We start from the raw sequence: 16,400 nt of genomic DNA on the forward strand, positions 1-16,400 counted from the left end.
AAGCAACATGTCTGCGGTGTGGACGTATTTCAGTATATCTGAGAAAGACCCACGGAGAGCGATTTGCAAAACATGTAATGCCGAAATTTCGTCTGTAAAAATTTTCTCCACGTCGGGTTTAATTTATCACCTGAAATCCAAACATCCCGATCGCTATGCTGAATATGAGAGGAGCACGCACAGAAAAGCAAAACCCCTCCGAGCACGCGCACTCCGTCTGTGCTGGAGGTTTTTGAAAAGGCAGGAAGTTTCCCAGTGATATTGTTGTATCTTTAAGCAGTTGCACTTTCTGAATGCACTTTGTTTTTATAAAAGAACATATTTAATTTTACAACCTTTCAGCAGGCCAGAGGGCCTGTACATTTAAGTTAAACATTTAAGTTTTAATTTTTATTTATTTTATCCTGTGCATTGTTGCAATGTGCTATAAATAAATATTTTCATAATTTGTAATTGATTTATTCTTTGAAACTTTAATATTAATTTATGCAATTGAAATGCCTTAATTTTAGTACGGTTAGTACACAGCCATAGCCATAAATGCAATAGGAATAATAATTGGCATCATTTCTTTCGGTGTTCAGCAGCAGGAAAAGAGATTCACTTACCATGCAAACACATGGAGTAAAAAACGACCAGCACCACTTCATCCAAGGGAAAGGCCGGTAACCGATCATACGGACAATATCAGCCATAAACCTATCACCACCTGCACACACACACACACACACACACACACACACACACACACACACACTTTAATACACACGCATATATAACGTTTGCTTTGGCAATAACAGTGAACATAATAACAGCATATAAAACACAACAGTTTCACTATTCGATATGAAGAACCTCCTGTTATGATTTTTCACCGCCTTTTTCCGCCCACACTTTTTATCCATTTTCAGGTACATACTGAACATCAGCGGTGGACGAAGTACATAAACCATGTAGTTAAAATAAAGCTGCACTCAGTTAAATGTAACTCCAGTAAAAATGAACTTAAGTATCCAAAGTAGTGATTTATTATAACTATAATGTTCATATTATCATTTTTATCTTTATTTAATCACTTTAACGTGTAAAGACTCGAATGTGACTCTCAGCACACTGATCTATTAATAGAATGATATTAATGACTCAAACACTGATTGATTTCTATTACAATCATCATGAACCCAAAACCTTCTTCAAAACAATCCCGTAAATAAATCCACGTGTGTTGTGTCGAGTTCGAGTCTGGAGTTTCTTCATCATTTATTCCTCTCTAAATGTTCTGCTTGATGTTGAACTGATGCTGAACTGTATGTTGGTGATCAGTAGATACACCGAGCGTCGATCAGAACACGTGTAAAACAGAGCGTGCGCTCGATCCTGATTGGTGACTCGCTGCGTGTTTCAGCAGTTACGTTTTTATCCTCATAAATAAAAAGAAACGACTGATTTCACTAAATGTAGTTGAGTAAAAAGTCAAATATTTGACTTTAAAATGAAGTTACAGTTAATTACATTCATGACTCCAGCTTCCTAATATGCTGAGAAATATAAAGAATCAACAACACATCTATTATCTATTATTAAAGTAACGAATCAGAACGAGTGCTTTCGTTTTTTTCACCTTGCAGCGAAACCTACACTCTAAGCTTCCGTTCTACAGGGAAATCTGAAGTGTGATGAACTGAGAGTTAAACACTGGAGTGTTGTAAGTGTTATTATAGTGTACGTGGGTGATGGTGAGTCTTACCATAAACCCAAGCCACAACAATGCATTCCCAGAATGCCTGCCACAACAGGGTCATTCCACTGGCAGAATAATAGTCAAAAAGCTGGAAGACATATATCCCTCCCTACACACACACACACACACACACACACACACACACACACACACACACACACACACACACAGAAAAAATTAAAGCCAGTTTCATCGAGTGCACATCAAATAAATCCATACATGATAATGGAAAGCTTTATCTCCACACTTACCTGTGTAACCATGGAGAGATCTATAAAAAAGCACAAGATGCAGCAGGACGCCACAACTATTTCACGCTTGTTATACTTTAAAGGGAGCAGATCCAGGATGCCAGTGATGAAGCCTTCAACTCCAACAAACTGCACGAGGAGAAGAGACACGTCAAATTACGCAGTGAATTAATGGTTAGACTTCTAATCAGAAGGTCATGAAAATAACATTTTAATAGAAAATTCTTACAAATGTAAACGCTTTCATTTAATTTTTCCATTTATAAAATGATATTTAATCGATTTGATTCATGACAAATAAATCCATCGCTAAATGTAATCAATATAATAAAAATGTATTTCATTCATTTGATTTATTCTGTTTAATTATGATGTATTTTAGATTTTTTTATATTTATATATTTATATATTATTAAACCGATTTTATTTGGAATCGTTTTTAAGAAAAAAGTGCTGAAGCCTGTGATGAAAAACTGTTGACGTTCACAAATTCAAATAATAATTACAATTAATTAATAAGAAAAAAAAGAAGCGAGTTTATGTTTTGCATTTAAACATATATATAAAATAAACACCAGGGTGTTAATAAAGTCACAGTTTCATGTTAAATGTTATAATTTGACCCTGAATCACTGACCTGACTGTCCAGTCCCAGCATCAGCAGCATTAAGAAGAAGAGTGTGGCCCAGACCGGGGCCACGGGCATCATCGACACGGCTTTGGGATATGCGATGAACGCCAGACCCGGCCCTGAAAGCAGGAGAGCATGCGTGAGACACGTTCATCACAACAGGCCAGTGGCCGATAACAACACACACCAGCACAACTTACACACAACACCAACTTCACAAAGACAGAGAAAGCAAGAGGGAAAGAGACTGAGAAGAAAAGAGAGATGAATGTGCCTCTGGATGGAAAGAGTGTGTGTGTGTGTGTGTGTGTGTGTGTGTGTGTGTGTGTGTGTGTGTGTGAGAATTCTTCGTGTGTCATTTTCTCTAACGACAGCAGTGTTGATAGACACATTCAGACGGATTGGTCCAGTGTTTTACTACAGATACAGCGTTTAGATGTGGGGGAGGGGGCGGTGCTGACATGCTCGAGTTAAACTCATCAGTGTTCCGTTTCTCAAAACTCTTTTAGAAAAATCGCCACGTGCAAAGTTCTTAAACCACAGCAATTTGCTCCCAACTCTAATTTTCGATCGATTTGTAACGAAATGATCAAAACGTTTTTTAATCGCCGTTCGTTTAATAATAAAGTCTAGCGGTTATTATGCGTTATAGCAGCTATAAACAGCCACTTCTCCATCGTTCTCGGGTTTCTTGTCGTTTAACACGCTTAGGTTACAAGACGAAAAAATTCAGCTTAAACGTCTCGCAGGACTCATGATGTCCTCGTTCCTGAAGACTTTACCGCATGTTACACCGACACTGGAGACTCCTTCCATAAATTTACAATAAATGTCTCCTTGTGCCTGTCAGAAATTTGGAAACACCTGGTTATTTTTATGGTTTTTGATTGACACGTGCATGTTCCTTTTGTTTTTATGAACAAAAAAAAAAACACACACACCAGAATTAAACAGTGATTGAGTGGATGAAGTTCTGTGGAGCCCCAATGTGTTATTTTTCTCTCTACCAGAAGAACTTGTGTGAGAAGGAGAACAGGAGAGAAGATGTGATCAGACTGCCTCACCCCCACAGTCACACATGGAGGTGGAAGCCCTGCAATTCTGTCTGGACTGCGGCTCATCGGAACCGACTTCGTGAACCGACGGTGAGCCGAAGCGAGGAATACGTCCGAGCTCTGTAAGAGTTATATAGAGAAGAAAGAGTCGTCTGGAGTGATATCTATCATGGAACGACCTGCCCAGTCACTGCAAGCTTATCACTAGATCAACTGGAGCACAAGAACTAGTGAACATCTTCGGCGGTTTGTACAGGAGGCATGACAGAGTATTTCAGCTGAACGTTTAAAGAAACCAAGTGTCTGCATGCTGAGAGCATGTAAAGCTGTTCTTCATGCTCAATGGAAATAAAGTCTGGGACATTTTTAGATTTGTTTGGTCGGAGGAAACCCTTCAGACGGTCACATGACCGAGTTTGTTGCATAGAAACTGCAGGAACATGCAGGTGTCACCTCTGTGCTGTGGTACGAGCAGGTCTGATTCAGTAGCACCAATTAAAACGGACTAATTCGACTAGTTTAGATATTTTCAGTTGGAATTTAGCCGAATTTAAACCGTTTATACGAGTTTTTTTTTTTTTTTTTGGTGCACCTATTTAATGGCACTCGATCTCGATCAATTAATTACCAAACCTCGTTTCTATCGTCAACATCTGTAGCAAATATGTGATGAACATGAACAAATTCAGCACATTCCCTGCCCTTTGTTTCTTTAAGTGGAAATGATTGTCTACATTCACTTATCCATTCATACAATGCAGCAGCTATGGGGTTATGGGCCTTGCTCAGGGGCCCAAGAGTGGCAGCTTGGTATAGCTGGGTTTTGACTTCATGACCTTCAGATGCAAATTCCAATACCTTAACCATTCAGCCACCACTTCCCCCTGTCATTCGTATGTAGCTCATCGTCAATGTCTTGTCACGGAGTCTGAAACACACAGTTGTATAAGATCTTCTGAACATTACATTTTTTCCTCTCACTTGAACCAGGAGACCTGAACCTGATCCAGCATGACGATAGTTCTACCTGAGTGTCCTGCTCAGAACCCTGACCTTCTCAACCCCACTGAAGGCATTTGACAGATGCCCTTATCCAGGGCAAATTACACTTGAGCAGTTGAGGGTTAAGCGCCTTGTTGGGGACCCAGCTGTGGTAGCTTGGTGGAACAGGGATTTGAACTCATAACCTCCTAATCAAAAGTCCAATTAGAAAGTTGAAACTCTTTCTCCACACATCCCAGCGATGTTAGGAAGCTGGGCTCAGAGCACAGGGCCAGCCACGATACAGCAGCCCATGGGGCACTGAGAGTTAAGGGCCTTGCTCAAGGGCCCCAAGAGTGGCAGCCTGGAGATACTAGGGCTTAAACACCCAACCTTCTGATCAGTAACCCAGAGCCCTAAACACTGACCTTTAAAATGGAACATTTCCGAACTGAACCCTGGACCTTCAAAAAGAAGCACATACCAATCTGAAGGTCAGGTGTCCACAAACCTTTAGCTGTTATACATGTGACTGGAGTTAGAATTCTGTGTTAGGCGTCGCTTCCATCATTAAATTTCTTAATACAAGTGAACGTAAATGGAACTTCCTGTACTGTTGATGCTCTAGTTGGATGTTAGATGTTGGACGCTTTGGGTGAAATATTTGTCATATTTAAGATGTACAGATCAGAAGGAAGTAGAGAGTAAGAACAAAGAAATTAGACTGAACCTGCAGGATTCTACACAAGTTAGAAACAGAAACCTTGTCTAATAATGTATAAGGTATAATGGAAAGATCTGGAAGAAGTCTGTTTGGAAAAAAAAAGTGGAAAAAGGAAAAAGGAAATAGCTACTGTCGTTCAAGTATGGAGGTAGAGAGCGTTTAGGTCCTTACAATGATGACATTTTTAACCTCCCCCCCCCCCCCCCCCCCCTTGAGCACATTCACACAGAACAGAACTCGAGAAAGCTTCGCACAGGTAAAGCGGTTAAAGGTTAAAGAAGTTTGTTTCTTATCATCGTTTATTCCTGATGAGTGGCGAATGTGGTGAAGGAAAAACTCCCTGAGATAGTAGGAGGAAGAAACCTTGAGAGGAACCAGAACTCAAAAGGTTCACTTCAACTTGGAGACCCAAACCTGTTCCAGCATGACAATGCTTCTGTGCACAAAGCCAGCTCCATGAAGACCTGGGTTTTGGAGTGGAAGATCTCCTACTATAGTGTTCAGATCTCAACCCTGTTGAACATGAACGCTGACTGCACCCCAGGCCTCCTCCCCTCACCAACATCAGGACCTGACTTTACTAACACACATCCTTGTGGCTAAACGAATCTCACACAAATCTCCACAAGCACACTTGAAAATCGAGTGGAACATCTTACGAGGAGGTGGCAGGTCATTGGTTAAGACATTGGACTTTTTACAGGTCACAAGATTAAATCCCAGCACCACCAAGCTGCTACTGCTGGGTCTTCGCGCAAGTCCATTAACTGCTCAGTGGTGAGTCATATGGCATTAAGGTAAATGGTGGAATGAGATGCGAATAAGAATAAATCATGGATTGGAGTGGAAGATCTTGAGTGGACTGCTATAGAGCTCTGATCTCATCCCTACTGATATATATATATATATATACGTACACACACAATCTGAATCTAATTAAATATAGAATTAAAGAATAATCACATATTTAAGTGTAACTGTGTCATGAAGAACATCACCATCAACCTCGGGACATCCACCAAATGCGTCCGGAGGCTTTGCATTATTCCTTCTAAATGGTAAAAAGTAAAAACACTGCGAATAGTTTTAACCTCAGGTTTGCCTTAAGATAAATTAGAGAACAGATTTTACCCATACACTTTACGGCCAAAAGTATTCGGACATCCGACTCGTCTCGTTCTTCAACAAGCTGTAAGAACAAATCTGGAGGCAGACGTTTGCTTTAAAATTTTGCTTTCGCTTCAACTAGACCCTAAACCTTCTCCAGCATGACAGTGCACAAAGCCAGCACCATGAAGATCTGCATTACATGGGTTGGATATGGTGGAGGATATGATTTCAGTCCTGTTACGATGGATTTTTCATGCTGAATTTTTTGTGGCCTCTTCACCTCGCCTGATTTAACCAACACTTTTGTAGTTGCGCAAAAATCTACTGGAACATCTTCACAGAAGAGTGGAACTCCTCATAAGAGCAAATGGAGACTAAGAAAACGGAACGAGACGATCACAAAGCACATTCGGATCTTAAGCTTGGGTATCCGCATACCTTTGTCCACAGGGACAATACGGTCGACTTTTTCTTTCCTGATTAAACCTAGAAAACAGCCGGAAAACTCTTAGACACACTCAATAAGCATGCACAGTTGGGGGAATCCTACCTGACTCTGCCACTTTGGAGATGTCCACACCTTGCTCAGCAGCCATGAAACCCAGAACAGAGAAAACTACAAAGCCAGCAAAGAAACTGGTACCGCTGTTTATCAGGGCCAACACGAACGTATCCCTGAGGAAAACAATTTGTTCAGTTCAGTGTCTGGGACAGATCCTGTCCAATAGGACTTTGGTATTGTATATGAAGTCTAAACGCTCAATAAGCTTAGCCAGGTAGCTGTATGCAAGGCTAGCTAGCTGACTCAGCAAAAAAATAAATACTGAACAAAAACATTTGGGTTTGCGTCGCTTGTTTGTGGATATTGTTAAATATTTAATTGACTACATATAAAAAAACAATAAATAAATAAACCCCAGACTTGAAACGTATCTAGCTGTGTAATATTGACCTAGCTTGCTAGCATTTATTATTATTATTGTACCTAATGCTAGTGACTAAAACCTGTGGTAAAAATGCTTTTTCAGACCCTGATAAAAAAAAAAAAAAAAAAAAAAAAAAACGAGCCTGAGACCTGTTACTAGCGTAGCTAACTAGCCGCTAACTAGCATAAACTATAATTTTAGGCTATTGGTTATTTTTTACACACCATCATGTACCTTCTCAAGCCAATGAGTCAGTATTTTTTTTAACATTATAAAAGCATTATAATGGAAATGATATTGTAAATGAAATACATACACGATATTTACAAATTAGAACTGAAACAACACCAATAATTTATCTGGTTCCGAATATTGACATTCAGGAGTCTTTTTTCCGCGAATATTTAATACGCAATAAGTACAGGTAATAATACTCTCACCTGTAGCAGTTGTTGTTGAATCGGTTATAACTGCCAAGAGCGCTCAGCGCTCCGAGTCCGATCGCGTAAGAAAAGAACACTTGAGTGCCGGCATCGATCCAGACCTGATTGATAGATAGAGAGAAACAGAATAAAAATAATGGACAGCGGCAGGCAATAATCTAATTCTGCTTTACTGGAATATATCTGATCACAAGGGTTTCATCGGACCGGAAAACTAGTTGGGGTGAGGGAAAGATAGATCTGTTTTTACAGCATTTGTCAGAGACCCTTATCCGGAGCAACTATGGGGTTGGGGGCCTTGCTCTGGGGCCAAATTTGTGACAGCTTGGTGTGGTTGGGATTTGAACTCATGACCTTCGGATCCTAAGTCCAATGCCGTAACCACTAAGATTACCCCCCCCCCACACACACACACACACACACACACAGAGACTGACTTTTGCCTATTCCTCAGTGCTCACCTGTGCTTCTAGAAGCTTTGACCAGTCAGGTATGAGATAGTACATTATCCCATCATAGGCCCCAGGAAGGGTCATACCTCTCACCAGAAGAATAAGCAGGACAAGGTAGGGGAACATGGCAGTGAAATATACAATCTGCAACACACACACACACACACACACACACACACACACAAACACACACACACAAACAAACAAACGTTTATTAACATAAGAACAGGTGATCTGCTGAACGTTATCTCTATCAGGCCTTTTTTTTCCCTACTGCAATGCCGGTGGTTTCATCATAACATTCAGAAATATCGAGAATTATTTACGTGTGTAGGTCGTTTGAATCGTTCTTGACCTCGAAGAATGAAGGGGGGGAGGCCCTGCCTCTTTCTGAGCTTTATGTGAATGCCAGCTCAAGGCTGTATGAGCAGATCAACCAATCAATGATCACCATTGTCCGGCGTCTCAAAGTAATCTTTACTTCTCCTTCTACTGCTGTATTTAGAAATGAGGTATTGTATACAGCATGTCCCCATTTCCTTCATGGCGATTTCCCTACAATGGCTTCATTCTTTTAGAGAAGTATTTTATAAATAGGTATCCTTGGTATAACTGATGCTATTCTGTATTAAAGCGCGATAAGAACATTCCCGTGCTTTATGTAATCATCGCTATGAAAGATAATCTCTGAAACACACATGATCTTTCACACATGAAGTTTAGTAGACTTTTAGCACTAAATGAATGGTTATAGTCATGGTGTCGAGAGCACAGACTTCTCTTTATTAATAACTGGAACTGTTTCTGGGAGCGTTTCACATTTAGCTCCTAAACTCTGGAACAGTCTTCCTGACAGTGTTCGGGGCTCAGACACACTCACCCAGTTTAAGTGCAGATTAAAAACATATCTTTTTAGCAAAGCCTACACATAACACACATCACATCATAAGCTTGTGCTCCAGAACATCTGATCACATGCACATTATCAACTTGTGCTGTTAATATCATGAACAGCAGCTACGCTAATTCCTCTCCACTGCTTCTCTTTCTCTCCCCATCCCGAGGCTTCCTAAGGTTTGGCCAGCTCCAGTCACGTCCCACCTCATGAAGATTATGGACTTTAAAGAAGTGGATGCCAAACTCGCAAACATCCTGAACCATCTAGAGACGTACCAGTGCCAATTGGATCCCACTGCATGTGTGGAGTTTGACATTGGACCTCCTGAAGTGTTTAAAGGCTCTGGAATGGAGAAGCTGATGTTGGATCTGTGATGATCACAAATGTTGAGCTCAGTAGCTCCTACTTTTATACCAAAGACTGTAGAAAGAACATTTACTTATAATCTTATACTCCAGTACTCATGTTAGTTCTCACTCTCCAGTGTTCTGTACTGTTGACAGATTTATGATCAAACTCTTGATGTCACCCAAATGAGGATGGGTTTCCCCTTTTGAGTCTGGTTCCTCTCAAGGTTTCTTCCTCATTACATCTAGGGGAGTTTTTTCTTGCCACAGTCGCCATGGCTTGCTCATCAGGGATAAATGCACACCATTCACCTTGACTGTTGATTTCTGTAAAGCTGTTTGGGACAATGTCTGTTGTGAAAATCGCTATACAAATAAACTTGACTTGACTTGACTTGACTCAGTGTCTGCGATGGCCGGGTCAGTCCCGCATAGCTTCCATACAATGAGTCAGGCGAATGTTTTTTTTCCCTTCTCCTCTCACACGTTCTGCTGTGATCCAAATACACATCTCAGTATGCGACGTCACATGGCCGTAGCAAAGTGATTCCCACAACCCGTGCCTGTCCTCGTCATGGAAAGCTCAGGCTGGGTTGAGTATTACTCCATGACCCACAGGGATGATGAACTCAACCATAATGGTGCCCGGAGACTGGGGCGCTATTCAGGACGGGACACTTCACACCCCGCACCCACCAGGTCCCCTCACCTTCTGTGTCTAATCAGGCCTTGTGTGTTAGTGCTTTTTTTCCATGTGCTCACAGAGACAGGCTTTTGAGCCATGCTGGCCTTTATGTGATGTCGAGGTGGAACAATGAATCAACAAAGATGTGATTATGTGTCTCTTTTATTAGACAGAGAACTTCAGGAAACTTAAGTCTCTCCGTAACGCGAACGGAAAAAAAAATCTGATGGAAAATACAGCGTTTGAAGGTGAAGACGATGCAATTCATAAGCAGAGAGAAGAAGGGCTTTTCTGTTTCAAAGGCGTTGTGACATACACCAAATTTAGCTACGCTTTACACACTTTTATACCAGCAGCACCAGGACAATAATAAATGGTCACCTGATCATCATATCCATGTATTTATTCCTTCTTGCTTCTTTAAATAGCCTTTACTCTTGCTAAGGTTAGCTACTCAGATTTTGCAGCGTGGCAGTGAGGATTTGTGCACATTGTAAGGTGATGCCAGGTGAGAACATCCCGATTTCAGGTAAAGATCAGTGTGGATGAGGTCTGTAATGCGAGAAGCTGAGGCAGAAGCCGAAGTAAACCAAAACAACGTTTAATGTCAAATCCCAGGCAATGCCAACACAAACACGCGCAAAATGTAATATCCAGTGGTGCGCTCACCGGGGCATGCCCCACAAAGTCACGAACCGCAGGCAAGGCGGGTCTTGAGGATAGATCCAAAGGTGCGCGAAGGGAAGCGCAGGCACGCACAAGAGAATGAACGAGGTGCTTCGGGGAAAGCTGAGGAGCGAAGCGACAGGAGGCGGAGTGGCGCTCCTAGCAGAGACTGGAAGCGGATCAACTTCTTCTGCGGTGGTCTGGAGCTGAGAGATGGACACCACGGAGACCTGGAGCGGAGCGATGCCCTCAGCAAAGACCGGAACCCGAGACACATACACCACATACACATACACCACTGCAACCAGGTGCAGAGCGACGCCCTCGGCAGAGATTGGAGTGACGCCTTCAGCGGCGACCAGAGGCGGGGAGACGTCCACCACAGAGACCTGGAATGGAGCCATCTCCACGACGGGAAACCAGACGAGGCTGGGCGAACTCCTCGGCGGAGATCGGAGGTGCGGAGCAGCGCTCTCGGCGGAGACTGGAGGCCGGGCGATGTCCTCGGCGAAGGCCTGGAGCTGAGAGATCTCCACCATGGATACCCAGACCGGTACAACGACCTCAGTGACAACCGGAGGCTGAGCAACAATCACCCTGGTGACCTGGACCAGAGCGACACCCTTGGCGCTCTGGTCCAGAGCGCCAAGGGTGTCGCTCTGGTCCAGAGCGACACCCTTGGCGACCAGAGCAACACCCTTGGCGACCACTGGAGGCGGAGTGGAGCTCTCAACGGGGCCTACAGGCTGGACAACCCCCTGGATGGAGACCGGAGATGGAGCAACAGCCATGACGGAGAACAGAGGCCGAGACGCACCTTTGATGAAGTCCTGAGGCCATACGACGTCCTCGGCGGAGCTTAGAGGTCGAGCGATGATCTCGGCGGGGTTCCTCGGTGTTCCTCGGGGTTCCTCTGTGTTCCAGGGAACTTGGAGGCGAAACTTCGCTGTGGGTGGAGCTTGGGAGCGGGACGTCGGCGTGGGAGGAGCTTTGTGAGGTGTCATTGCCAGGAGAGGAGCCCTGTGAAGCGGCGTCGCCTTCAGGGGAACTCTGTGACGCGGCGTCGCCTTCTGGGAGACTGTGGGGTGAGCCTTCGCCTTCAGGGAGACTGTGGGGCGAGCCGTCGCCTTCGGTGGAGCCCGGGGGCAGGGGTTCGACTTCCCTTTCGCAGTCCTGGAGCTGAATCGTGTGCTCGGGGGACCCCTTGGGCGGAGAAAAGCTCTCTGGGACGCTCTGGAGTGGAACCGAGCTCTCCTTGGGACCCTGGAGCGGAGAGAAGCTCGCCTGAAGACACTGGAGCAGAGAGGAGCTCTCCTGGAGATCCTGGGGTGATGCGGAGCTCTCCTGGAGATCCTGGGGCGAAGCCGAGCTCTCCTGGAGATACTGGGGAGAGGCCAAACTCTCTTGCAGATCCTGGAGCGAAGCCGAGCTCTTCTGGAGATCCTGGAGCAAAGCCAAGCTCTCCTGGAGATCCTGGAGTGAAGCCGAGCTCTCCTCAGGAATCTGGCGTGAAACGGAACCATCCCGGAGGTTCTGGAGCATGATGGAGAGCTCCTGTCGGTCCTGGAGCAGAAAGGAGCTCTCCTGAAGGTCCTGGAGCGGTACAGAGCTCTCCTGGAGGTCCTGGAGCAAAACAGAGCTCTCCTGAAGGTCCTGGAGTGGAGCGGTGCTTGCTTGGAAGTCCTGAAGCAGGGTAAGGATCTCCTGGAGGTCCTGGGGCATAGCGGAACTGTCCTGGAGGACCTGGAGCAGGGTGGAGAACCCCTGGAGGTCCTGGAGCGGAGCCGAGCTCTCCGGGAAACCCTGGTGCGGAACGGAGCTCTCCGGGAAACTCTGGAGCAGAGAGGAGCTCTCAGAGGTGGGGGAGAGAGAGTGGAGAGCCGCAGTAAGAATCTCGAGTTCCCTGGTGAGAAGCCAAATGAAACGGGCACATGAGCCGGGATTTTCCGGACAGTAGAGTGATGATGAAAGCGATCTTTGCCCTCTCTGTTGGGTAGAAGGAAAAATCCGACTCCATATAACCCTCCACGCTCCGTAAAAACACGCCCCACTCAGCCCTGTTGCCGGAGAAGCGAGCCGGGAATTCCGTGACGTCAGCGTGTGGGCATGGTGCTGCCGAGCATGACCGAGAAACGGCTGTGAGTTTCCGGGTTTTCCCGGGGGCGAAGCTTGGCCGTCGCTTGATCGCGGCCGAGCAAATCCTACCTCCGAAATTCGGTTCGTGCCGGGACCACGGCGGTAATCCAATAATTTTATTTATTGTTTTATTTTTTCTTTGTCCTTATATTTCTTTTCAGGGGTCGGTTATTCTGTAATGCGAGAAGCTGAGGCGGAAGCTGAAGTAAACCAAAACAACGTTTAATGTCAAATCCCAGGCAATGCCAACACAAACATGCGCAAAACGTAATATCCAGTGGTGCGCTCACCGGAACGCGGCCCACAGAGTCCCGAACCACATGCAAGGCGGGTCGTGAGGATAAATCCAAAGGTGCGCAAAGGAAAGCGTAACGTGAAAACAAACGATGGGAAACACACACATGTACAAGCAATAACAGACGAGGAGTGTGCGAAAAGCGAGTGACTATATAGGCGGTGTGATAAGTGTGTGAATGAGCTTCAGTTGTTCTCCATTAAGCCCGATTGCGAGCAGCTCCGTGCGGGCGGGGCACGCACGAGAGAATGAGCGAGATGCTTCAGGGAATGCCGAAGTTTGATGACCGCCGAAGGGGGCTTCCTGACAAGGTCAGGGTTCTGTGCATGAGCTCTTCCACTACAACCACACCAAAGCTCAATTAAAGAGTACAGTTCAACCGAATAATCGTTTTTGCAGATTAGTCGATTGCTGGAACAATACACACCCTCTCCTCACAAGAGCGGCCTCTAGAGGTGAATCGCTGATGCCATGCACTGTTTGTTTTTACTCGCCAGACTACGTGGTGCACGAAGAGTGGTACATTGTATATACTATTTATCGTTTGTTTATTATAGAATGCTATTTATTCATTAATAAATTAATATTTATTTTATTTAGCACATTTAAATTTCAGAACTATTTCCCTTGGAGTGTTATATATATTTTTTAATCCAGTATATGTTTTTTTAAATATTGGTTAATTGATTAGTGATCGATCGTAATTAAAATCCATTATCCGCTTATACTAATATGAGGGATGAAGATGTATGGATATGGCCATATTGAATTCTTTAGGGGCTGCACTGACTAAAAGAAATGCTCCTCATAATGTTGGGAAACAATAAATACACCTTCATTTCCGTCCCACCTGACCTGCGAGATGTAGGTTAATCCAGCGTTTGTTTCAGCCCCTCGTATTATTTAATGAGATGCTGGAAAAAGCCAATTAGCTCACTGGGACGCTACCTTATGGCATGGGAATACAGGCCCAGTGAGCTCAGACTACTTCTCTTAAAAATGGCAAATAAAAGGAAAGAAATGAGGTTGGCACCTCTTTTTTGAACGATCTCTCAATAGCGTTTTTTTTTCCTTATCTGGAAACTTTCTCACTGTCTCTTTTCTTTGTCGAGGTCGATTTGAAGCCAATGGTATGTGAAACATAAGCAAGTGGTTGTAAAGCGTGTGGGGGAGGGCGGCGTGGCTGCATGAAACACCAGAAATAAACTCCAGTCATTCTGACAGTGTGGATTCATGTGATCACACCCACTCCCCCTCCATCTGAATCCAACAAACCCCATTCCAGCCTCACCCTCCTCCTCTTCCTCCTCCCACGTTCAGAAGAGAGCGATTCTGGCTAGTGGCCATGTGCACACGAGGGCCTGGTCACGTCCCACTGCAGAAAACCTCCCCCGCTAACCGTCCAACTATGCCACGCATTTCTGACGGGAATGCACGGATATCAGCTAAACCACGCCTCTTTTGGCACATGACGTTGCCATGACGACCTCTCTGCCTTGCTACTGCGCTGATGTGGAGCACCGGCTGGTGGGATCGAGAGGCTAAAGAAAGTCATGTCGGTTCGGTGACGTAGCCAGGATGTGTGCGAAAGGCTTCTCGTGTATTAACGGGCTCATCCGCATCGTGTGCCATCGAATGGTATTTCCCGCGAGTGTGAACGGAATAAATCCTTATTCCACATTCAAGTTCAAGCATTTCCACGTCGTGCACTCGGAATTTTAATAAAGAATAGAGAATAAAGATAGATAGATAGATAGATAGATAGATAGATAGATAGATAGATAGATAGATAGATAGATAGATAGATAGATAGATAGATAGATAGATAGATAGATAGATAGATAGAGAGAGAGAGAGAGAGAGAGAGAGAGAAAGTGAGAGAGAGAAAAAAAGATGAGTGCCGCTTTGATATCAGCTCGTGTGTGTGTGTGTGTGTGTGTGTGTGACAGACTGTATAGACGTCTGTACCTTTCCTGTAGACTTCACTCCTTTCCAAACGCAGAAGTAAACCAACACCCAGACGGCCAACAGACACAAAGTCACCTCCCAGTTGATCTGACCCGGACTGTCCAGACCTTCAGAGATACGCAGCACCTTGTTCCTGCACAGTAAAGGACAAAGAACATGGCCTGAAACACGACACGAAAAAATACAGTCTACGTACATCAAAATCCAGGGAAAAAAAAAACAGATCGCTCAAAGACAACTATGCTGTAAGGCCATAAGTTTTAGGACACACTGGCGTAAGATTTGTTTCAGCTTTTTGAGATTTTGTGGAACTTTGTGCTCGTTCAGGTGAGGTGGAGAGGCCTGGGGTGCAGCCAGCATTCACATTCATTCAATAGGGTTTAGAGCTCGAAAGCAGGAGATCTTCTACTCCAAAACATGTAAAACATATATACATGAATGTAGGGGCATCGTCATGCTGGAACAGGTTTGGGTCTTCTAGCTCGAGTGAACATCGTATGAAGAACCACATATGGCATATAGAAAAAGCCAGGTGTCCCAATACTTTTGGCCACACCATGTAGTGTGTATAAATGAATAAAAACGGTCTGCTTGAACGTCTCCGTGTTTAAAGAGGAAATTTTCACCTCCCGGTTGGACAAGTCGGGTGTCCCAATACTTTTGAATTTATATATATATATGTATAAGTATGTCTTTAATATCTATCTTTCACCCAATATATTAATGAATGCATTACTTGCTAGCAGCAATTTAAGGGTAGCCTCATTTTTCCTGACTCTAAAAGCGAACACGTGCTTCCGATGAGTCACTTCCACCGAGTCCATGTTTATTCAGTTATGGTGTATTTGCATATTGAGGATGTTGATCCTTAACGGCCAAAGCCGCAAGTGACTGCGGTGCAGAAACACTGAAGTTCACCAGCAAGCAGGCGGCAGAAACAAACTCCATATGTGAAACCGTTTATATACAAGATTCGTCCGATTTGACTTCATTTGGCTTTGGAATTTTTACGCATCGCCACGGCGTAAACAAAACCCAGGCCGCTCGATTCCTTCAACCCGATTCGCTGGTGGCATCCGTCCAAAAGACAC

The 16,400-nt window shown here is 44.2% G+C and overlaps 1 protein-coding gene across 2 annotated transcripts in view; it reads right to left on the reverse strand.

Moving 5' to 3' along the window:
* Positions 1–16,400, reverse strand: part of LOC310733566 (sodium- and chloride-dependent creatine transporter 1-like) — a 33,135-nt gene that overhangs the window by 2,823 nt on the left and 13,912 nt on the right. For both annotated transcript variants that reach the window (XM_083554920.1, XM_083554919.1), the window contains 8 exons: positions 15,310–15,442; positions 8,324–8,458; positions 7,860–7,963; positions 7,044–7,168; positions 2,630–2,742; positions 1,993–2,121; positions 1,748–1,850; positions 609–709 (listed from right to left, as the gene is read on the reverse strand). In XM_083554920.1, the coding sequence (XP_083411046.1) occupies positions 609–709; positions 1,748–1,850; positions 1,993–2,121; positions 2,630–2,742; positions 7,044–7,168; positions 7,860–7,963; positions 8,324–8,458; positions 15,310–15,442 (943 nt within the window). The remainder of the gene's footprint in view (positions 1–608; positions 710–1,747; positions 1,851–1,992; positions 2,122–2,629; positions 2,743–7,043; positions 7,169–7,859; positions 7,964–8,323; positions 8,459–15,309; positions 15,443–16,400) is intronic.

This window comes from Silurus aristotelis (genome assembly GCF_946808225.1).
Source record: "Silurus aristotelis genome assembly, chromosome: 11".
Classification (NCBI taxonomy): Eukaryota; Metazoa; Chordata; class Actinopteri; order Siluriformes; family Siluridae; genus Silurus; species Silurus aristotelis.